We start from the raw sequence: 21707 nt of genomic DNA on the forward strand, positions 1-21707 counted from the left end.
TTATGAGTTGATTTACTGATCAGTTTCCTTAAATTAAAAACCTTTTTAATGCATGCTGATTTAAATCATGGAGAGCCCGAGGTTTCCAACCAGTTGTGCGAATGAGAGCAGGAATTATTCTAGTACAAAACAATGTTTTTGTGATGAAAATTTTAATAAAGACAACAAAACCCTCAAAAAATTTCATGAGTCTTTCTGGTAATAAAAACATTTTTCACATACGTACATACCAGATGTACGGTAAACAAAGCAGGCTTGCACTTTACATCCTCCCTGAGTTTTAGTTTCACTGAAGTCTATTCGGTCTCTGAAGGCAGATCAACAAATCCTCCTTTTGTGTCTCAACAGTTGACGGTTTTTTGGCCTTGACCTGAAACTCAGTTTATTTTGTGTCACAGACACAGAGATCTTCATGGATCACACTGTTCCTCCACACAGCTGTCCTCCTGCTGCCCAGAGGCCATGCTGATGGCCTGACTTAGAGAGGCGATGAGGGAGGTCAGGCCCATCAGGTAGCCGTCCTCCCTGCTGCCCTCAGTCCACGGGACGGTGTGTTGGAGTTCCCACGCGTCGGGCAGAGGAGTGGTCTTCCCAAAGTCGATCATCCACACGCTGGCCTTGTTGTGGTCGTGGACAAAGAGAAGCGAGCTACCGATCACCTGATCAGTGATAAACAGATTATTGGCAATGGGATGAGCTAAATCTAAATGAGATGCGAGTGTTCGGTTTTAAGATGATCTATTAACCAACCTCATGGGTCCTGAAAAACGATGAGTCCCTCAGTGCGTCTTTCAGATCCAGTAGTCTGGAGTGGTATGCTCTCTGAAAATACACAAACTTTGGCCTTATAATACAATACAATACAATACAATACAATACAATATAATATAATATAATATAATATAATATAATATAATATAATATAATATAATATAATGTAATATGATACAATATAATACAATATATTTGGAGAGTAAAAGGTTATAAATAATAAATTGCCTGTATTTATGCAGCACCTTCTAGGGCTCTATCACCCCCAAGGCACTTTACAACACAACTAGTCATTAACACAATCACACCCTGGTGGTGATGAGTTACATCATAGCCACAGCTGCCCTGAGACACACTAGGTGAGGCTGCCGTAAACAGACGTCACTGGTCCCTCCACCCACCACCAGCAGGCATGGTGGGGGAAATGTCTTGGACAAGGACACAGTGACTGTGACAGACTGAGCTGGACTTGAACCTGCAACCCTCAGGTAATGGGGCAGGTACTAAACTGCTCTGCCATGTCACCTCCATGCGTGTGTGTGCGTGTTCTCTGATTTCCTCCCACAGAGTTAAAAGATGCATGTCAAGCTTATTGGAGATTAAATTGTCCCTAGGTGTGAGTGAGTGTGTGACTGGTTGTTTTTTGCTGTGAGTCCTTGTGATGGACTGGAGACCTGCCCAGAGTGTCCCTCAGCCTCTCGCCTGATGGCTGCTGGAGTTAGACACCAGTGACCCTACTGAGGATTAAACGGTGCAGATTACGGATGGAAATAAAAATAATAGATGGACCATTATTGTAATTTTCAAAGTATCAAACATACTAAGCCAGGGATGTCCAAACTTTTCAAGACGAGGGCCAAAATCATGAAGTTTAAAACTCCTCATGGGCCACAATTTTTTTTAGGAATGCAAACATTATTTTAGATTTTTTTTCATTTGTTCTGCCCAAAAACGGCCTAAAATAGATAGATTAGTAAAAATTTGAACATAAAATATCAACCCTCTGGACTCGAGGCAGGCGTTGCAGATTTACAACAGTTGAAACCTACCTACCTGGTTACTCCACATACGTGTTTCATGAGCATTTTTTAACTTAGAAGTTCCCCTGAAGGACTTAGTTGTTTATCCTTTTATCAATACTCATTTTGAGCTTGAGAGGGTTAACATATATGAATTTATATCAAAGGCCTCCTGGAGAGATTTAATTCCACAACTCTAAAAACGCTGGTGAGGGCCGCGCAAAATCACTCCGAGGGCCGTGCTTCGGACACACCTGTACTAAGCTGATTAACAGACGAGGCTCCTTTCACAGTAGTGGTTTATGTTTGGCTTAAAAGGTTTATCTACAAAACGTCCTTTAAAATCTTTATTTCAAAATGCAGAAGACTTGTCAAAAGGTTACATGTTAAATATGTTATAATGTTTATTATTATTATTTTACTCTTAAAATTTCATTTGTTATTTTATTTATTCTAAATTTTGACTGTGCTTGTGATTTTTACCAAGAAAGGAACAACATAAAAAACCCTTTAAAACAAATATTGTTTTTGTACTTCAGCCATCTGTAACCCTGAGGTCTAAAGGTCAGCGCTGACAGTTGGCTGTGTTTTTGTGTTTGTCAGGATTAATAAAGCTTTGATGTGACTGGTGTTTCCATGAGAAGCAGAACTAACCAGTGTGACCAGCTGACTCCTGGTGAAGTACAGTAATGCTTCTGTGACCTGAGTTAAAGTCAGGATTTTTCTGAAATCCCGCTGGACGTTTCCGTCCTCCATCTGTGGGACAGGAAACAGAGATTAGACAGCTACAGGGTGGCGCTGTAACCCATATGGCCTCCTCTCCTACCATGATGCCTTCTATCCTGATGCCCAGAGCAGACGTCTCTCCACTGGAGGTAGCGCCATTTGGTCACCCCTTGCTGTGTATGTTCCTCCTCTGTTGGAGCTAACGAGTCTAATTTCACCATCTTGTGGTACAAGTCGCTCCTCGGGGTGGGTTTGGTCCGGGCTTTGATCAGTTCCTCCTCCTGGAATGTCCTGATAATAGTTTACAGCAGCGTGAGAAGGTTTGCACTGGCATGCAAGAAGAACATTGCTGTTTAAAATACCAAGAGTGAGCCATCAAATTTGAGAAACAAAGACAAATTCAAAATTAACATCACAAAATGGGCAAATACAGGTGACGTTTGGTCAGTGGAGGTGTTCCTGAGAAATTTCATTCCCACGTAAACAACAAATGATTTTCATGGAGAGTAAATGATTAAAACCACAAATTTAACACCATCTTTTGCTGCAGCCTACAAATTACTTTTTAATTTGATATTTTGATGTGAAAGTCCATCGTGACGTTGAATGATCTATACAGATGCCTACCTGACTCCCATCTTACAGTCCATGATAACAGGCCTCCTCAGGCCATGGAGCAGGTCCTCCAGGCGGATGTAGCAGTGCTCCCCTCTGGTGACCAGACCGTGGTACTGCGGGACAAACGGCCTCAAGGTGTCTCTCATCAGGCGTTCCAGACACTTTGCCTCGGGCTTGCTGTGCATTTTCAGCACCTCCCCCACTTTACTCACCTGGAAGTTACCTGATGATGCCAATGAGCAGCAAGAGGACAAAAAAAAAAAAAGGAAAATATTAAAAGTATTGAAGATTTTAGACACTTCCCACGTGACACTGAATGAGGCTGTTTTAACCACTCAGAGCAGCAGGGCATTGATGTGAGCATTATCTGTTGAGCAGCAGCAGCACAGATGAGTATGGGCCTTATTTGTTTTTCTGTGTGTTAAAAGTTGCACGGTGGCACAATTGGTACCACTGCTATCCTGCAGGAAGAAGGTTGCAGGTTTGAATCCCAGCTGTGTAGAATCAGCATATTTTCCTCATGCATGTGTGGGATACCTCTGGATATTCCGGTTTCCTCTCACAGACCAAAAACATGCGTGTTCTGGCTCTAAATGGTGTGGCTCTAAGTGTGAGCGAGTGTGAGTGGTGAGTGTCATAGTGATCTGAGTCACACATGCCTTGATGTCCAGCCAGCTGGACCCAGGAGCTCTGCCGCCGAAGTGACCAGTGCATCATGGTCAAGTAGGTCTTCCAGGAGCGGGACTGAGGTGGAAAAGAAGAGCAGATAAAGTGTTTTTACATCAGGAAAAGGCAGAGAAAAGCTGAAATAAATATGTGTGCTGATGGTGGTCTATTTTCACTTAAAAATTTATAGCTTTTTTTTTTTAGCTTTTTCGGGGGGGGGGGGGGGGGGGGTGGTAGGGCTAGAGTTACCTGAAAAGCACATTAAATTCCCTCTTTGTATGAATTTACTTTATAAATCAACCTACCTAAAGTCTGGCTTTCATTTTAAGGAGAATCTACAAATGAGCTTTGAATCTCCAAGGTGAAAACGTTAATTCATTTCTAGTAACTCAACGTTTTCTAATCACGCAGGACTAAACTGCTCAAACTGTGTTGATTTCAAGGATGCAGTCATGAACTGAAAAGAAGAACTTGGTCAGTCCCTCTCATCCTTTCTGAGGAGCACACAGGCAGTCAAACACCAAAAGGGTGAAAGCATCAAATTTTTTCTTTTGGTTTTAACATTGAAATGAAAACAATCCTGATTGGAGTGCTTTTTTTTATGTGTTTCAGTAGATTTCCCAGAACTAAGAGAAGAGTAGTAGCTGTATTTAGATACTATGCTGCACAGAGCTGCAATCAGCTTCCTCGTGACATCTAATGTGACCCATCTCCAGTAACTTCTAAAGCAAAAGTAAAAACTTTCATGCATGCATTAGCCTTTGAATCAATGTTTCTTATGTTGCGCCTTCTTCACTGTAACTGTTCACCCTTTACCTTTATTTTTTTCTGATTCTTAATTTGAAATTTGTTGTATATTTTAATTGTGTTGTCATGTTATTTCAATGTCCGTGCTATTCTTACGAATAGAAAGCACACTGAATTGCCTCCGTGTATGAAATGTGCTAAAGAAAATAAAGCTGCCTTGTCTAGTAAACAGAAAATCATGACAGAAATTTTATATCTGATTAGTGGTCAAATATCAAAAATGATGCTTGCGCCTAAAACCAATCTAGCTGCACACAAGTTGCATAAATCTGACCCTCTGCACCCACGTAGAAGAAGTAGAACAAGAAACAGTCTTTTATTCAGCACCTCTCAAAAAAAAAAGTCCCGTGAACTTCACGAGAACAAAAACCAAATATGACAATAAAAAAGATTAATGTGACAGTGTGTATGTTTCCTGGCGATGGGGGACAGTAGATACCTAAATTGTTGCAAGCAAGCTGTATTTTTGTGTTGGAGTAAGACCTTAAGCCCGTTAGGGTCAAAAAGCCCCGGGGAGTGCAAACTTTGGCAAAAATAACAAGCACATCAGACTCCCTTTCATCACTTGCAACAAGTGAAGAGATAAATGTGTAAAATAACAATTAAAGAGACAATGTGTAGTTCTCACCATTGATTTCTGGAAATATCCATCCAAATGTTGTTGAAAATGAATTAAATGATTCCCAGTTGTTGAAAAATATTGGCGGCTTTGTAACATATAATCATAAAAATCAGGTGTAAAATTCATGGGAGCAGGTCTAAGTCTCTGGGCGATGACATATTAGATGCCATGTTTCCTTCTACAGGAGCCCATGAGGACAAAATACATTTCCTGATTTGTCACAGACCATGTAAGGCCCTATAGACCAGGGGCCTCCTTTATCAAACATTGCGTAGAATCCTTACTAAAACCGTACTTAAGCTCAGCAAAAAAAAGTACTTACGCCAAGTAGGTTTGTGATCTATCAAACATGGAGTACGCAGTGCTGCACGCAATCTCTGCTTCATAAATCAGAAGCTATCTAGAAAGGTTCTCAGCTGCTTTTTAGTCACATCCCGCCCTTGTCATGAGCCGGGGTGAGTACTCCTCTCAACATTCCACCTTTGAGCTGAGTGTTGCAGGAGAGGGAGGTTCCCAGCTGCACTTGGTTTGCAATCAGCGAGCCCGACTACATAAGGAGGATGGAGAACACACCTCGACGCCAGATGATTACTACAGCTTGGTTTCTGGAACGTCTCTGGTTTCAGTGGCCCCTCAGGATTACTCACCTGTGCCTCATAGGACTTCTGGACGCAGCTCTGAACTGTTCTCCATTCCTCCTAACCGACCCGCTCTCCTGCTCTCCTCACGCTCCCTCTCCTGGACCCCTCACTTTGATACACCCCGGCTCTCGACCTGCCCTCCCTCATTCCTGCGCTTCCCCAACTCCCAGTAAGTCTTTTCTCTGCACCCACCAAGTTAAGACTTACCTCCCTGGACTCACCTGTATCTGCTCTCCCCTCCTCAGATGCTGTGCTCCCGTTTCTTGATCCCCACTGGACTTACCAGTGCGCCTTCTGTTCCCGTTTTTAAATAAATATAATTTTTTACCATCATTCTGTGAGTTGTTGTGATTCTGCATGTCTTGGGTTAGATGTATCCCCCAAACCATGTCAGCCCTCACCACGCCCACTTACTGCCATAAACAGTCAATGCAAAGTGCCTTGTGGATCTCATGCATATACATAAGCCGGCTGTTGCAGCGCTCCGCCAATGACGATGGCGACCATAGATCAAGGCAGATCAAGGAAGCGCTATTTCACAGAAGCAGAAATTGAGGAACTTGTGGGTGAGGTGGAGAAATGAAAGGAAGTGCTTTTGCAAAACAAATAAAAGAAAATCCACGGAATGGCACAGTGTTGCTGAAGCCGTCAATGCTGTGAATTCTACAGAGAGATCTGTGGCGGATATAAAAAAACAGTTCAATCGGGATTCGATCCCCAGACTCACAGGTGAAAGTCACGCACACTAACCAGTCACCCAAACGGAGATCTCCCTTGTTGCAAGGGCACATGATTAGTTGGGTCACAGTGACAGGACACACACACGGTCACAGACGCATGACATTTTGTCTTAATCTGCCCCCCTGCTGATATTCTGCATTCCTTATTCTGCGCTTCAGGTTGTGTGTGTGTGTGTCTGTGCACGCACGTGTGTGGGAGAGTCTTGTTCTGTGTGAAAATGAAGCAGTACAAGTGATAATGCTGCAGGATTTCATAATTTTATCCTTCTCAGCAGCAGCACTGCAGGTGCTCTCCATGTCCAAAATGTGAGTAAGCAAGGTCCTTAGTCAACTTAAAGTTGCGTACATTTTTCCACTAAGTTTTCTTTCATAAATCCCAAAGTTTGCGGGGAAAGTTGCTTACGCAGTTTTCTGACCCCGTTTTGTGCGTAAGCAAGCTTGATAATGAATGAGGCCCCGGAACCAGGATCTTGAAATGAACCCTGAAGTTGACTGGCAGCCAGTGAAGCTGGAGGAGAAGCGGGGTGATGTGGGTGTGTCTGGAGGACTTGTTCAGAAGCCGAGCACAGGCATTCTGAACCACCTGTAGACGGTTCAGGGAGGTTCTGCTCAGACACGTGAAAAGAGAGTTGCAGTAGTCCAAGCGTGAGAAGATGAAGGTGTGGATAACTGTCTCAAGTTCAGAGCGAGACAGAATGGGACTCAGCTTAGCAATGTCCCTGAGATGGAAGAAGGAAGAGCGAACAAGAGAACTGACATGAGAATCCACGGTGAGAGCTGGGTCAAAGGTCACGCCAAGATTCCTGACAGAGGGTTTGGTGTGAGAAGCAAGCTGACCAAGAGAGTCTCTGACTTTGGTAACCAGCTTGTCTGGGGCACCGATGAGGATCTCAGTCTCAATCTTATGGGGCTTAAAAGAGATGTACAGCTGGATGTCATCTGGGTAAAGATGGTAGGATATTCCTTAAAAACCCTATAATGCCATTTGTATCATATTTGTTACATGAGATTTTGAGACCTGTATCTCATCAACATGATTAAAGAGCAAGTCACCCCTTACAAGAAGCGTACTTCACTCCCACTTCATGTTTGAAAAATGCAACAAATGCTGTTGCCTAGCAGACCGAGAGGGTGGAGCCACTAACAAATACACACTCTCACGACATTGTGACATCATAATGTACCAGTTTACATCATAGCATACCTCTTAGCCAATAGCGGTGACAGATTTAAATTCAAATGCAGTGAAGAGTTTTTACCTGACAACGGCACAACACTGCCAGTTTCAGGCAGAAAATTTAATTTTTAACTAAAATGCACTAAAGTACAAAACTATTGTCTACACATGTCTGCAGCACGATTAGACACGCATTTATAGAGTTTATCAGAAAAAAATTGTTGATTTGGGGGTGACTTGCTCTTTAACACTTTCCTTAAAAACTTGGGGCCTCATTTATAAAGCTTGCTTATGCACAAACTGGGCCGTAAAACTGCGTAAAACTTTGGGATTTATAAAAAAAAGCAAGGTGGAAAAATGTGTGCAGCTTTAAGTTGAATAAGGACCTGGCTTACGCACATTTTGGACATGGAGAGCACCTGCAGCAACACATTCTCACAGCCTAAGCATCGAAAAATGACGCCCTGGCACAGCGCGTCGCCTCCCGACACACAGGGGCTCCCAGCATACGCTTGGTCACACGGCGTAATTTTTCAACGCTTAGGGTGTGAGAATGTGTTGGCTATTGAGAAGGATAAAATTAATTCCAGCAGCATTACCATTTGTACCGCTTTATGCACACACAGACCAAGAACATACATCCTCTTTTCTCTGGACATGTCCATTTTTCACTCTCTGTCCGGGGTGTGTGCTTGTGTGTGTCGGGGGGTGGGGGGTGGGGGGTGTTGTTGAAAATGCCTGGTTTTTCATCCAGGAGCAGGGATCGAATTATGGGGGAGGTGGATATCCTACACATCCGAGGAGAGCTGGAAAAAAGGTTTCTATATTACATCATTTATATGGACTCAGCGGAGAGCACAGAGAGCAGCAGAGCACTGATCGTTGGTGCGCTCCATGCAGCTGCGTCCAGCACACGGTCCATTCTCAAAGCGGCGCAACCAAATAACTATAATTAACACACGATGGTTCATGTCTGCCCATATTCTCTACTTTCTATTGTGCCTGAAGCGCTCTGCCACTGCGGAGCTCATCACCTGCACTGCGGTGATTTCACCTCACTGACGCAGCATCGAAACGCACTCTCCGCTTTGCGGTCAGGAGATCCCTTTGATCTGCTCAAAAGTAGCTGATGAGGTGAAAAAGTAAGAATCCAGGCAGCAGTTTTTCTGGAGAATTTAGAGGAGATGCAGACAGGGCAGGAAAATAGTTAAATAAAAACAAGAAAACAAATCAAAGTGTTGAAAAGTAAAATGTTGGTAGATTTATCTTCACTACATGTTTTTACCTGTATAAAACAATAAGTTATGCACATGTAATATTTATACATCTGATACAGTTCAGATCACATTAAAAATTCAGTCACACACCGCAGGGCCGTTTCAAGATATTTTGGGGGCCAAGGCAAAACACAACACACCCCACCCCCATAACTGGACTCCCCAGAAGCCTCTGTGTAATCCATACCCTGTCCAGAAGTATTAGTTATACAGTGTTTGTAAAAAAAAAATTATGAAATTATGGTGTCCTTCAAGGGAAAGGCTAATCTGCGTGTCTACATGCCTTAAAAACCTCACAAATGGGGATTCAAGATGTGGGGATGTGATGGCCACATCCATGTCAACACAACGGTGAACGTTAGTACACTCTTGCACTTTTATGATTGCAGTTTGTATGTTTATATTTCTTGGGATTTATTGTTTAGATGGCTTAAATGCATTAGTTCTAATTGTAAGCGCGCACATTTAGTTAACTGCTGTATTTTATGCCTTTCATTTTGTTCAATTTAAGTTGATTTGTTTTCTCTTACCGGTGCTGAGAGGTTCTCCACTTCCTGCTTCCTGAGATGGGACAGGCAAACAGGGTTGAAGGGGTTCTGTCAGCTAAATACAGGAGGAGCTGATGGGGCCAAACCAATAGCTCCCTGGAGAGGGGGCTGAAGGATTTCCTTTAGTTTATTATTTTGTCACATGTTAGTTAATTTAAGTTTGAAGTTAAATAGTTAAGTTTATGGGTTAGGGTGTTGAGGTTTATTAACAATCTGACTGTACTGATTTGTGGTTTTAGTTTTAGTTAGTAAATGTTTGTCTAGTAATCCCTATTGTTCATATGGTCTGATCAGCCAGTGTGTATATATACCCTTGTGTGTCTTTGTTTGTTAGGTCGGTTATGGTTTCAGTCAGTCAGTATGTTAAGTTAGAAGTCTATTGAGTTTCAGTTTGTTTGCTTGACCTCTTTTATGAGCTCGAGCTGTTTTTGAGAGGATACCGTAAATCCTCTAATACAGGCCGGTATTCAATTAAAGGCCGGGTCTCCAATTCTGGCCGGTGTCAGAGTCAGCGGAGGTAAATAATGGCCGGTCTCTTATTGTGGCCGGATGGAATTTGGTAACAAGCTAGTACGAGCGTCTCAGCGGCAGGGTTATAGTCCCCAAATCAACCAGCATGAGGCAGTAGAAGTTCACGCAGACCTTTTTTAAGCTTTTTCTTCAACGCTTTGTAACGCTACAGACACGATCCTCTATCACGCTCCTACCACACAGAGTCACGGTGTCAGTTAACCATGCTAATTCAACCCGCTCCACAGAACACAGATCACCTTCCCTGTGGCTTACATAACACTCACACAACACGCAAATCAGCACATAGGAACTAGCAGAACGATAGGAAACACATATAACACAATACCCAGAATGCACCTGGCTTACAACCCCAGTCAGGTCATTACACTATCAAGTTCAAAGAGAACATGCTGATTATGCTGCAGAACACTCTGGAGAGCAGCAGTAGGGGGTGTATGAACTACAGTAATCCCTCGTTTATCGCGGTAGATGCGTTCCAGACCTGGCCGCGATAGGTGAAAATCCGCGAAGTAGGGACTCCCAGCATGCCCCTCGCGGGGATTCCCTTCACGTCGCACCTACGTCACAAACCGCGGCTATAAACGGAAGTCGCCTTTCTAGCTCACCACTCAGTCATCGTTTCTTCAGATTCACGATCAGAGTTTCCAACGTATCGATCAATCCAACGAACTATCAGCTCATAGTAAGTTATCTTACTTACTTCTGGAAAGCCCGGCATTTCCGTGTCACTTCGTTGACGCTCGAACGCTCGGGGGTTTCCTAGATCAGCCGGCGTTTCACCGATGCTATCACTTCCGCGTCTGTGAAACCACGCTCCCTATTGAATTATCGTATGATCACATTCTCTTTTTGGGGGTAAAACTCAAGTGCCAGACCGTAGGTACTGACACGCGATCGTTCATGTCGGTTCATTTCCTTTAATGTTTTCTGTCTTTTATTTGCGCCTGATGTGTATCGCTGCTGTGGAGCGGGGCGCTTCACCTTGTCCTCCGACGCACAGATCATAGCAGGGAGCGCTCAGCTGTTTTCGCGGTCGGTAGATCTGCCTCCTAAGCACGGCCACAGTAACAATCAGGTGTCGCCACCTCAAAAACTAATTTAACACGCGATCGTTCATGTCAGTTCATTTCCTTTAATGTTTTCTGTCTTTTATTTGCGCCTGATGTGTTTCGCTGCATGCTGTGGAGCGGGGCGCTGCGCGCATCACCTTGTCCTCCGACGCACTGATCACTGATACAGCCGCCAAACAGCAAGCGCTCCGCTGTTTTTGCGGTCGGTAGATCTTTTAGAACTGCAGTTCAAAGGTAACTCATGAGGTGAATATATATGAACCCAGGTAGCAGTTTTTCTTTAGGATTGAGAGGAGATGCAGGAAGATAATAAACAGATACAGGACAGAAAAATAGTCAAATAAAAACAAGTTAGTTTTTGTACCTGCTGGTTGCAACAAACAGACACCATTGAAGGTCATCAGAAGTGAAGAACAGAAAATGAAATAATTATTTTAATGTTTAGAGCAGCAGGAACTCCGAGAGGCTGCAGGCGCATCAGTGAGTTTGCGGCCGCTGCGCAGGGGGAGGGGGGAGGGGGCTGAAGCAGGGGGAGGGGGGAGAGGACTGAAGCAGAAACTACCGTTGTTAAAAGAAATGTGTTTAACTTTGAAAATGTGGGCGCACTTTTAATTGTCAAAAACTCCAGCGAACCATTAGTTCATTTTGCTCAAATAGAAATAGAGGCCTGCCTGTAATACTGGCCCTCCTTCCAATAAAGGCCTGGAGCTTGATGAGCTTGAGTCAAATACAGGCCCGGGCCTGTATTAGAGGATTTACGGTATTTTAAAACAAAAAGGAAATTAAAGAGTTTTGGAAATTGCCTGTGTTCCTCCACTCATTTGGCATGATCCCTCACGTGGGACTTGCTGGACAAAGTGGCTTTCTTTACGACTTTGATGTTTGTCAAGGTGCAGAAAATCCAGAGAAAGAAAAGTCTGAAGTTGGTGTAACAGGAGAAGTTGTGCTGAAAATGACATCAACACTTCCAGCAGGAAAAAAATCACAAGGTCTTTGCAGACAACTACTTTTCATCAGTTCCCCTGGTGCAGTGCCTAAAAGAGTGAGGAATCCATTTCATCGGTACGATCTGGATGAACAGGGTGAAAGACTGTAACATGATGGATGATAAAGAACTGACGAAAAAGGGAAGAGGTTCAGTGGATTTTAGAGTGGACCAGGACAAGATCATTGTAAGATGGTATGACAACAAACAAGTCAACCTGATTTCCTCTTTTGTTGGCATTGAACCTGAGGGCATTGAACCTGAGGGGAATGTGAAACGCTGGGATCGCAAGTCCAAAACTCACATAATGGTTCCCAGGCCAGCGATTGTTGAAACTTACAACATGTTTATGGGAGGTGTTGATCTTCTTGATGGAACTTCGTGACCATGCTGGAGGACCTAGACTATGCAGATGACATTGCCCTACTGTCCTCAATAATGGCACATCTTCAACACAAAACAACTAGGCTGGAGAAGTATGCAGCTAAAGTTGGACTGAGGCTGAATGCTGGAAAGTGTAGAATCATGAAGGTGAACAGTAAGAGGGAAGATAAGCTGAAAGTGGGAGAAAGAGAAGTGGAGGAGGTGGAGAGCTTCACATACCTGGGGGCAAGTGTCACTAAAGATGGTGGAGGCACAGCGGATATCAAGAGGAGGGTCGGCTTGGCAAGTGTAAGGCACAAACAGCTTTCAAACATCTGGATGGCCAGTGACATCAGCAAAAAGACAAAGACTTCTCTGTTCAAAAGCCTCGTACTGTCAGTGCTACTATATGGATGTGAGACATGGAAACTGACAAAGGGAGAAGAAAAGAAACTCGACGCCTTCCAAACGAAGTGCCTAAGGAGGATCTTTAAGATCCGGTGGCAACAGCATGTTTCCAACAAGACAGTGCTAGAGATGGCACAGACAGAGAGGATCAGCGATGAGGTGAGGAGGAGGAGATGGAACTGGATCGGCCATGTGCTGCGAAAGGAGGAGACGAGCGACTGCGCTGTGGCTCTAGGTTGGGCGCCCGAAGGTCGAAGGAAAAGAGGCTGACCTAAAACAACTTGGCGGCAAGTGGCTGAGGCAGAGAGAAACAGAGCAGGCTGGTGTTCATGGAACTCAACAAGAAGTGCAGCTGGAAATCGATCCCAGTGGAAAAATGATGTCCTTGCCTTATGTGCCTCCTGGCACAAAGAGAAATGATGATGATGATGATCTTCTTGATATGCTGTCCGCACTTTACAAGTTCAGCTTCAGATCCCGAAGATGGTACATGATTATCTGGTGGCACACTGTTACAGTGGTAGTCGTCAACACATGGAACTTCTACAGAAGACACCAGAAAAAGCTTGAGCCCCAGAAGTAACCCATGGCTTTGCGAAGGTTTGAGGCTTTGGTTGCTACTTCTCTCACAAGCGCAGTACTTCTTCTGGCACTCGCAGAGAACAGGCGCTTCTTTCTGCTCCCTTATCTTTTTTTTTTTCTCCCAAGGCTCTTTGTCCTGTCTGCCCACAGAGCGCTTCTCTGCATTTCTTTTGAGAACCCTATTTAGAAATGGATTTGATAAAATGGTCGTTCAACGCGATAAGATTTTTTCAACAATGAGAACGGAGCAGGGTGCTCCCACTTGCCCGCAAGGGACACATGCGGTGGATTCCTGGAAAGAGTGGAAGATCGTATGCCTCTCCAAGCTGTCCATTGAGGACGTCGAAGACGTGTGGATGTTTGGCCTAATGATCACTGGATTTCTTCTGATTGGAGTGGGAGGATATCTGGTTTTCTGGAAATTGGGGAAGACGGGAGCGATTGGAGGGTGACCCGCGCCCACGGAGAGCACCGTCCGTGTGGAGACCTCACAGACTGGGACGTTACTCGAGGTGAATCGCAAGCTGGACAATGTCCTAGCTGCGATACCGGTATTAGTGCGCAAAATGGACGTCATCTCGGAGAGGGTCACCGGACAGTGTGGAGATGTAAAAAAAAAAAAATTGGCTTCACTGGAAGACTTGAATGATCAGTTACAGACTGAAGGCAGAGAGGAAAATTATCTCAGCCTGACCCAAACAAAGTCTTGCTATACGAATCTGACGCCCTGGCAGCCTTCTAGATGCTAACAACAAACCCCCACGAAGGAAGGAATGCAGACAGATGCTGTGAAACCCCGACCCCCCCCCCCCCCCCTTCAGATTGGTGGATTTCAGCCTGGCGAGGTCATCAACCTGCAGGAGTCAAATGTGCTCTGCGCTCCTCCCGAGAGCTCCCTCCCACCTGTGGCTACAGTGGTTGAGTGCTGTACATGGCTGCTCTCGGTGGGGGAACAGGATCCCAGCCCCCCCCCCACCCCCCCCACCCCCCCACCCCCCCTGCTTCCTATTGTGATGTTGTGTTGTGTTATCTGTTGCTATCTGTTGAGGTGTTTTTTTCGCAGAGCAAAGCTGCCCTCCTGGGGGGAGAGTAGCTATGAAGTGCCATTTATTCCCCTCCTCCCGAATCCATTCCTCACGTTATCTTTTTTCTCTCTATTAAGGTAGCACGACTCAGGTTGCGAATGACCACAGTCACCAATTCTTGTCACGTGTCTTGCCCATGTATATCTGATCTCTGAATTGTGTGTACTGAAACTCTAATTTCCCCCTCCTGGGACAAATAAAGCTTTTCTGATTCCGAAAAGCTAAGTGTGGTAGGACACTATCCTCCCCTGAGGCGACTCCTACACCGCCCCGTAAAAGGCCATGCTGCAATGTACCTCCTGACGTGAGAAAGGATGGGATGGACCATTTTCCTACATGGGAAACCTGACAGAGATGCAAGCACTGCACAGGCAATCACTTTTCACATGTCTACTGTGGGAAGTGTAAGGTGCATTTTTGCCTGAACATGAAATAAATTGTTTTTCTGCCTACCACAATGTGAAATGAAAAGGCTGTGAAAAGTGTTATGTGGATTTTTTTTTGAAAAAACATGTTCCATAACTGTAAAATGTTATGAACAAATTTTTTTGTATAGAATGAACATTAATGTTAACAAAAAGTTGCAAAGACACCCACCGTGTCAAATGTGATACAGAAAATATCCCATATACGACATGATTTAGCAAAACAAATAAAAGGTGGATTTTGTTAAAAGGGTCAATAAATATATCAGTTCCAAAACTCAGAATTTTCTATTTTTTGATGGGTTGGGGTTTTAAAGGAGCTCAGAAAAGAAGCAGATGGAGGAGGAAAAGTAGAAGCCCCAGCACAGAACCTTGTGGAATATTATGGGCGAGGGAGGTGGTGGAGGACCAAAACTTGGAGACAGCCACAGGTAAGGAACGATCAGACTGATAAGAGAACCACTCCAGAGCAGACAAACACTGAACGCCTAAATTATGTTCCTCCATCGTCAAGGTTATTATTCACAGCTGTTATGGGTCAAAACATCCAATTTAATAAAGCTGTGTAAATTACTCATCTTTTATTATATGCTTTACCATGGTATGACGCGTATTTATTCATTGCTCGATTTCACCTCTGAAAAGCACACAAAAGTCAAGAGGAGCATACCTCCAGATTCTTTCATATCTGCCTGCTGCTGCCACGATAAATTAGTTTAATTTGGCCTCAACGCCCACTGAAAATGCACCAAAACACTCTGGGCACACCAGAAGATCTAAAAGTGTTCACAGTTATTGTCCCGTAACACAGAGCATAGCTGTAACCTTAAGATCTACTTTGTATATTCACAAAACAGCTGCTTCCACACTTGGACGAGGTGCTGAAAAAGTTAAAAACAAATAGCCGAATCAGATGTGAGCATGCTCAGTAGAGACACGGGTACAAAACAGCTGAACGCAGCTAAAATAAAAATGCAGCAGTAAATAAAATATGTTAAAACAAATTTTTCATATGTGAAATTTTTTACATGTCAATAATGCAAACTCTCAGCAAACAGAATAAACATGCAGTTTTTAGCTGTCTTCCCATCATCTGCTCCTCCCTTTACTCGTATCTACTGCAGGAGCAGCAGCCAGCCATGCAAACGCCATTCAAATCTGACCTTGTCAAAGTCCTCTTTCAAGCCCATGCAAATCAGCAGGACCACAGGTGCAAAGAACAGTTGAGAAACATGGTTTTACTTCTCTTCCATGGAAAACCAGAGCAGCCCGGTGCACAGAGAGCATGTCCGTGTGTTAAAAGTGACAAAAACACATTATTTTTAAGTGCATTCAAGTATCCTGGATTAGGAGTTCTCACCTTCCTGAAGGTCTTCCTTTTGGAAGCAGCATCTTCTCCTTCACTGAAGAATTCATCGCTTTCATCTGATGAGAGGTTGATGGAGGAACAGGAGGAGGAGGAGGTGGAGGAGTGCAACAGTTTGGAGAGGATTGGATGCCGGTGTGTTTCCACACTCTGCCCCTCAGAGGTCTCCATGCTGCAGTTGTTGTCCTGCTGCACCGCTAAAGGAGAATAGGTCTCCCTGCCTCCTTCCTCTTCTTTTTTCTCTAAAGTGCAGCTTGCCACCCTCCCGTGTTTTCCCTCACTATTCGACCCCCCTTTTCTCTCTTCAGTGTTGTTCTCCATTTCTTCACCACCCTCCTCCACTCTTCTTTTCCCACTCAATCTGCCTTTCTCCGACTCAACCGTGCCCCCATCAAAGCTGCTCCCTGACATATCCTTCATCCTGAACCTCTGTTTGGTCCTGAGCGCATCTCTTGAACACTTGGCAGCCACATCTGGTTTCCTTTTCACATCTTCACTTAGATCACCCCTCTCTTTTGGCTGGGACGCCACGTTTGATTCTGCCATGGGCTCATTTTTCCAATCTCCATCTCCTCCTAGTCCACCAATACACTGACTGTAAGGAGGAAAGCTTTTAGTGGCCTGGAGTCTGGGTCTGAATCTTGCTCTGCTCCCACTGCAGCTGCTGAACCCCTCTCTGGACAGGTGTTGGTATTTCCTAGCGGGGACGCTGATGCACAAGTCTACGTCCTCTGTTTCCATCTCCATCCTCTCCATGTGCTTGCTGTCATCTGCAGAGTCCATTTCTGTGTCCCGTGTGGAGCAGAGAGTGTGACTCTGTTCCATGGACACAACATGTGCTTGTGCAACAGGGAAATGTTTACAAAGAACAGTTTTGAATACTAATCAGGAAATGGACGTACAGGCGTAAAAGAAAAAGTCAAAACATTTACAAGTCATCTAAATAAGACACAAATGGGGAAACAAAACCAATTCTGACTCACTGACCCGTCTCCACCTTGTCGTCTTCTACAGAAATCTTGTGCCTGACACTGAACAGCTTGCTTCCATTCTTTCTGCTAGAGCCACATTTTGCATGCAGTGACGTGAAGTTTCCAAAGACTTCATCTGGGGCTGGCTAATAGAATTCAGCCAACAGTGCCACAGGGCGGGATGACTTTCAGGAATGACAGCATCACACAGCGCTCTGAGCGGTGGAATAAAATTGGTTTCACTGTCTGGAGCTGTCAAACAATCTGAACTTCTGAAACTGCAGGGTTTTCTTCAAATTTAGTCTGTGTGTGTGTGTGTGTGTGGGGGGGGGGGGGGGTAACATGCAGAAAGTTGAAGAAGCTTTAAACACAACTTGACATTTGTTTGTTTTTAATATCGACTTTAACAGGTTCTCTACAGTGGGACAGAGGTCTGTCCTTTTTATCATAGGTGTACCTCAGCTATGAGGGACAAAAGGAGAAAAAATATCCAGAAATTAACATGAACTGATTTTTAAAGAATTGATCTGCAAATTATGGTGGAAAGAAGTATTTAGTCAATAACAAGAGTCCATCTCAGTACTCTTACTTGTACTTTTACTCTTTCTTGGCAATGACAGGTCAAACATTTTTTGTAAGTCTTCATAAGGTTTTAACACTCTGTTGCTGGTATTTTGGTTCATTCCTCCATGCAGATCTCCTCACGAGCAGCGATGATTTGGGGCTGTTGCTGGGCAACATGGACTTTCAACTCCCTCCAAAGATTTTCTACGGGGGTTGAGATGTGGAGACTAGCTAGGCCACTCCAGGACCATGAAATGCTTCTTATGAAGCCACTCCTTCATTACCTGGTCGGTGTGTTTGGGATCATTGTCATGCTGAAAGGCCCATCCATGTTTCATCTTCAATGCCCTTGCTGATGGAAGAAGGTTTTTACTCAAAATCTGACAATGCACGTTCATTCTTTCTGTTACACAGATCAATAATCCTGATCCCTTTGCAGAAAAACAACCCCAAAGCATGATGTTTCCACCCCCATGCTTTACAGCATTCTTTCTTCTCCAAACACAGACAGTAGTGTTTTAATCAAAATGTTCTATGTTGGTTTCATCTGACCATTAGACATTCTCCCAGTCCTTTTTTGGATCATCCAAATGTTCTCTAGCAAACTTCAGATGGGCCTGCACATGTACTGGCACAGCAGGATTTGAGTCCCTATGGGTGTAGTGTGTTATGGATGGTAGCCTTTGTAACTTTGGTCCCAGCTCTCTGCAGGTCATTCACTAGGTCCCCCCGTGTAGTTCTGAGATTTTTGCTCACCGTTCTCGTGATCATTTTGACCCCACGGGGTGAGATCTTGCATGGAGCCCCTGATCGAGGGAGATTATCAGTGGTCTTGAATGTCTTCCACTTTCTAATAATTGCTCCCACAGTTTCTTCAAACCAAGCTGCTTACCTATTGCAGATTCAGTCTGCCCAGACTGGTACAGGTCTACAATTTTGTTTCTGACAGCTCTTGGGAGTTTGGAGTATGACTGCTGAGGTTGTGGACAGGTGTATTGATACCCTCACATCTTGCAAAAGGAGTTGGACACAAGTTTCCTGAGGATGAAGCAGTAAAGATGATGAGTGTGAGTCTCTAAAGAAGGTCTAAAAGTCACAAAGATAACTTTAATTCTTATATGTGAGGTGTGATGATGTTTGAGCACCAGGAGGTCTCTGGAGAGTTACACACAGCACATTTCTCCAGAGAAAATGTTTGAATTTAAACAATCTAGAAGACCAACATAAAACATCCACAGGTGAAAATCAAAAAATTAGAATATGGTGCAAAAGTTTGTCAGTAATAAAAATTAAAAGGTTAAACTAATATCTGAGATAGACTCATTCCATGCAAATCCAGATATTTCAGCCTTTATTTGTTATAATTGTGATGATTATGTCTTACAGCGGATAAACAACCCCACATTCAAAATGTCAGACAATTAGATAATTGTGAAAAAGTTTAATATTCTAGACTCAAAGTGTCACACTCTGATCAGCTAATGAATCCAAAACACCTGCAAAGTGTTCCTGAGCCTTTAGATGGCCTCGAAGATGAATTACTGAAATAAATGGACTTTTAAACCATATTCTAGTTTTTCCAAGCTTCACTTGGAGTTTATTTTTGCTTTTGAAAAAAAAAACTAGACAAATGAGGGCAACATTGCCTTCATATTTAGGAGTCTCTAATCAGTGAAGAGGGTTAGAGGACACATCATCTCACTCTTGTTTTTATTTTTACCACAAAAGCTTGTTTGCATAGATAAAATGCCATTTTCAGAAAAATACCTGTGAATTTCACATTTCGCAGTCTGAATCACAATGAACCGCATGGCTGCACACCTGGATAAGTGAAAGAATTATCTGGAAGCATGAGGAATCAATCCATCAGCAGCTGTCACCTCCAGAAGTTCTCTGATGATTCGCCCATTGTCGGCTGTGTGTCTGAGGGGAATGACCTGGAGTACAGCTCAGTCATCATGGACCTTGTGGACTGGTGTGAGCGGAACCACCTTCACTTGAACACCGGTAAGACAAAGGAAATGGTGACTGACTTCTGGAGAAACACTCCTCCTCACTCACCACACCAGTAAACATCCAGGGAGCAGGCATTGAGGTGGTGGAAACCTATAAGCACCTGGGTGTTCACCTCAACAATGAACTGAACTGGTCCAACAACACAGATGCTCTGTATAAGAAGGGCCAAAGCCGCCTCCACCTCCTGAGGAGGCTGAAGTCCTTCTGAGTTATTTCCTGTGACGAACCCAGGGGTTCTGCTCTCTGCTCTCCTGGTGATCTCCTGCTGCAGGCCCCAAGTCCTGCAACCCAGCCGCACACCACCAGAGGCCAGCAGAGAGTGTTGTGGAGCAGCTGTACCTAATCAAGCATCAGCTGTTCCTGAAGCCTTCTTAAGCCTCCCAACTCCATCATTCTGGGAGACACAGCTACAGAGGAGACCTGGTGTTAAAACTGTTATCTCTCATAGACTCTGTTACTAGTTACTGTGATCTCCATTCTTGGGTTTTTGGTTTGCTGTTAGTGTCCCAGAGTTTTGATATAGATAAAAGATATAGATAAATTGTGCCTTTTTGCCTCCAGTTACGGTTAATCTCCTAATCCTCAGTTTAGCTTGGCTCTTTGTTTTGTTTTGGAGGATTTTTAGTTAAGGAGATTTCTAGCTTCTGTTTTGTGGGTCGTTTTGGTAATGGTTTAGGGTTCTCCTTTCGCTTCTTTAGTGGTTGGTTTGGTTTAACTAGGCATATTTTCCCTTTTTGGGTTCCTCTCTCTGGTCAACACCAGAGAGAGCGCTTTAAGCTTGTGGTTGGTTTGCTGCTCCCTGTTTTAGAAAAAGGGAGTTTATTTTAGTTTACTTATTACTTACCCTTAATCCAACTTTTTGTTAATGAACCTTTTTAAACAACCATTCAGTTAACCTCCTTCCATTCACTTAAATACCATCACAAACAGACACCATCCATCGGTGATTCGTTCCCTTTTTATTTAACATTATTTTATTTTTCTCTGTGTTCTCCCCTCACCACTACTAGACGCTAGAGGGGACGTAACAGTTGCCTTCTGCTAAAATCTTTTTTATCTCTCTCCTTTGGTACGTTCTTTCTGTGTTTGACTCTGAAGATGTTTTGCAGTCGGCAAACAAAACTGTCAGCAAGGTAGAGAAACCTTTCCTGTGTTTTAAAAGGAACCAAAAATGGAAGATTTCTCTCTGTTGTTGGCCCGGTCATCAACTCTGCTGTGGTCTGCTGGGATGCAGGCATCTCTGACCGAGACAGGATGCTTGGTTCTGGGCTGCTCACTGGATTCAGCTGAAGAGATGTGTGAAAGGATGCTGGGGAAGCTGACCTCTATTTACAACCCCCCCCCCCCCCCCCCCCCACTGCATTCCACTGTGGAGACTATGGATAGCTCCTTCAGAGGCAGACTGAGACATCCAGATGTAAAACAGAACGCTACCGTAGATCTTTCATTCCCTCTGCAGTAAGAGTGTATAACTTCTCAGTTTAACTGGTACTGGCATTATCCTGTTACACAGTAACATCAATACGCAGTACTTGTGCAGTATCTGATTTACATGGTATGTCTGTGTTCCTTACAGTATGCTGCATAGTTCTAGAACCCAAGTTTTTCATTTATATTTGTGGTTTTTAACAGTCAAAGGTTACAGTACTTACTTACTGCTTATGTGTATATACATGTACCTTTGTTATAACTTTTCTTCAAATTATTCTCTGAGTGTTGGTGCTGC

The 21707-nt window shown here is 43.8% G+C and overlaps 1 protein-coding gene across 1 annotated transcript; it reads right to left on the minus strand.

The window, feature by feature from the left end:
• Window positions 1-135: 135 nt before the first annotated feature.
• On the minus strand, window positions 136-9673 carry LOC107374676 (inositol-trisphosphate 3-kinase A). Its single transcript, XM_070555854.1, has 8 exons — window positions 9595-9673; window positions 3794-3878; window positions 3144-3357; window positions 2617-2807; window positions 2445-2546; window positions 1099-1246; window positions 751-844; window positions 136-659 (listed from the first exon to the last, which is right to left on the minus strand). Exons 2-8 carry the CDS (start codon window positions 3849-3851, stop codon window positions 411-413), a joined length of 1056 nt encoding a protein of 351 aa, XP_070411955.1. The 5' UTR covers window positions 3852-3878; window positions 9595-9673; the 3' UTR covers window positions 136-410.
• Between the last annotated feature and the right edge of the window lie 12034 nt (window positions 9674-21707).

Source organism: Nothobranchius furzeri, chromosome 1 (genome assembly GCF_043380555.1).
Source record: "Nothobranchius furzeri strain GRZ-AD chromosome 1, NfurGRZ-RIMD1, whole genome shotgun sequence".
NCBI classification, from domain to species: Eukaryota; Metazoa; Chordata; class Actinopteri; order Cyprinodontiformes; family Nothobranchiidae; genus Nothobranchius; species Nothobranchius furzeri.

Bases quoted from the DNA above. Each gene is read 5' to 3' on its own strand.
- LOC107374676 (XM_070555854.1), bottom strand. From the start codon at position 3,851: ATGATGCACTGGTCACTTCGGCGGCAGAGCTCCTGGGTCCAGCTGGCT. The intron at 1,247-2,444 runs GTTAGTTCTGCT...TGAGGGTTGCAG, and splicing joins GGAGTCAGCTGGTCACACTG to GTTCAAGTCCAGCTCAGTCT. The intron at 845-1,098 runs GTAACTCATCAC...TTGTATTATAAG, and splicing joins AGGGCAGCTGTGGCTATGAT to GCCAAAGTTTGTGTATTTTC.